Source organism: Apis dorsata, unplaced genomic scaffold (assembly GCF_000469605.1).
Source record: "Apis dorsata unplaced genomic scaffold, Apis dorsata 1.3 scaffold_249, whole genome shotgun sequence".
Taxonomy (NCBI): domain Eukaryota; kingdom Metazoa; phylum Arthropoda; class Insecta; order Hymenoptera; family Apidae; genus Apis; species Apis dorsata.
Window position 1 is genome coordinate 234,374 of NW_006263528.1, and position 2,819 is coordinate 237,192.

Consider the following 2,819-nt stretch of genomic DNA (forward strand, 5'->3'; position numbering starts at 1 on the left):
AAAAATCACATATAACATACTATTTATGATACATTTTGTTTAATATAAAGTATATATTCAATTCAATTTAAAAGTTCTTTAATAAAGAAAGTATTACATTTCTTATATAAAATTGTAGGCAAAAGATATTAAAGTCTCAGAAGTAGATTTCAATTCAGAATTTATCGCAAGAATAATTCCAAAACTTGATTGGGCTACACTTTGGAAAGCTGCAGAAAGCGTAAGTTTTTGTATTTATTTATATAATTAATTGGAAATAAATATTATTGTTAAAATTTTTAACGTATTAAATATAAAAAAATATATAAAATAATTTAAAAATTATGAAATATTTTAAATATCATTTAAAATAAAATATTTTTATTTATAGTCTTTATTAAGTTTTTTATTAAATGTTAAATATATGAAAATTTGTTTTAAGTATGAACTAATTTTTCTGTAATTATTTAGTATTATATGAAATAATTATGACTTAGATTTAAAATCATTCGTTTTTTTTTCTTTTTCAATATAAAATTTTCAATATTATCAAAGTATATTTATATCTTTTTTTAAATGTAAACAATAATATTAAAAATCTAAGTCACATATACTAATGAATAATAATATATTATATATCAATGCAGATAGGACATGTTGGAGAATTACCACAGACTCTGATTCAAGATTTTGAAACAAATGAAGAATTTTTAAAAAAAGTTCATCATGTATTACTTGAAGTTGAAATCATTAATGGAGATCTATTATGCCCGGAATCTGGTAGAAAGTTTCCAATCAATGATGGTATACCAAATATGCTTTTAAATGAAGACGAAGTTTAATAATTAATATTACAATACATAAATTAGACACTATCTTTATATTTTTTTTTTTATTAATGATAAATATTTATATGTTGTACATAAAATATTTCTTTCTTTTTTAAGATATACATAGTTTAATTTTATATCTTTGTTATTGTAATTAGTGCAAAATAATGTAACATAAAAACAATAATTTAAAAACTATATAAAAAAAATAAATAAATATATATTAAATTAAAATTATATTGCATTTTTTTAATATTTTAGATTTATTTAGTAATTATATTATATTACTTAATATTTTATGGAATAAAATAACATATAATTATGTAAATAGTATNTTGTACAGATATGTGTAAATACAATGTAATATAATTTGTATTATTGCAATATTTCATATATAATATTTATATGTATGTAATATTTATATTTTTAATTTATATTTTTATATTTTTAATTATTTTTGCATATATAGCAAATATCTTATGAATTATTTTAATTCATTTTAAAATGTATTAATTTTTTACTTTAAATTATCTAGGATAAAATTCTTAAAGCTAAATATTATTTTAATATAATTATAGCGAACTATATTAAACACAAAATAATTCTGAAAATATCTAAATATATAGTTTTTTCATGTGTTCACATTGCATAAAGTCTATTAAAAATAGTTTTGTTTCTGCAAATAAAATAACATATACACGAGAAAAATTGCATGGAACTTGAAATCTTAATTGTGAAATAGAGTAACTTCATTAATATATAACGTCATTTTTTGCATATATAGCAAATATCTTATGCATTAATACAAGAAAATTCATATCAGATTAACAAATCTCATATGATAAAATACATTTATTATTTTAGGGACAGATTTTACTAACATTTATTGCATACAACCTTCTATTTAATTCATTTCTATATAATTTAAAATAATGAAAGATATTTTACTTTTCATTTTCTATTTCATATTAATATTTTATAATATGAATTTATTGGATGGAAGAATTCAAAGAAATAAATTTGGCATTTTATATTATTGACTAATAGTTACTTCACAATACATAGTTATATAGTTCATAATACATAAGTTTAAATACACAGAATACAATATCTATCTAATTGTATTTGAGAGAATGTCTTTCATATTGAAATATCAAATTACAATAATTATCTAATTAAAGAATTAATTTATCTTATTTTTCAGCATATGTATCAATACTCAAAATATAATTAAAATAGATTATTTTATCCCTCCTAATTTCTCCAAGTCAAAAAGCTATAAAAATAGCCCTAATGTTTCAACCACAGCCCATCTCTTATTAATTTTTATTCACATATTAAATTTTCTCAAAGGCAGGATTACTTTAAATTAAGCTATGAAAATACTTTTGTACATTTATTTAATTATAGCATGTATAAAGTTTTATTTTTCGTTTAATTTATCATTAAAAATCCTATTTTGGTTATGGCCTATCATATGTAATAATTATCTTGGAATTGCATTTTGGATATGCAATTTATATCTATTGTATATTGTAATATGATTTAGCATATAAAACTAATAATTTTTCAAATATTTGTCACATAATTAAATTTTTTTAGATATTTTAAATTACCTCAAATATTTTATAATACTGAATGTATTAGTTGTGATGCTAAGAACTAGGTCCTTTGGCAATTTATGATTTTTACAAATAGAATTTAAGTATTAGAGTGGTAAAAATTTTATAATCTTAAAAATTTTAATATGATAATATAGTATAGATTATAAAGATTTCTAAATTATTTTTTATATTTGTTAAAAAGAATTTAATATTCTTTTATTTTTTATAAATTATTTTAACAAAAATATAATATAAATGAAATATAATATAAATTTCACGAATATATAATAAAATTTTTTTTCTATTTTTATAAATTAAGAATTTAAGAGTTAAAAATTAATTTTTTAAGTTTATTTTTTAATTTTTTAAATTATTGCAAAGAAAAAAAGAATATATATTATTTACA

General features: G+C 17.3%; 1 protein-coding gene across 1 annotated transcript in view; it reads left to right on the top strand.

Annotated features, from left to right (window-relative positions):
- LOC102675009 (multifunctional methyltransferase subunit TRM112-like protein) overlaps positions 1–2,819 on the top strand; it is a 10,653-nt gene that overhangs the window by 1,087 nt on the left and 6,747 nt on the right. Inside the window, exons 2-3 of the mRNA XM_006616077.2 lie at positions 119–220; positions 627–838. Of these exons, the coding sequence (XP_006616140.1) occupies positions 119–220; positions 627–821 (297 nt within the window). The 3' untranslated portion in view covers positions 822–838. The remainder of the gene's footprint in view (positions 1–118; positions 221–626; positions 839–2,819) is intronic.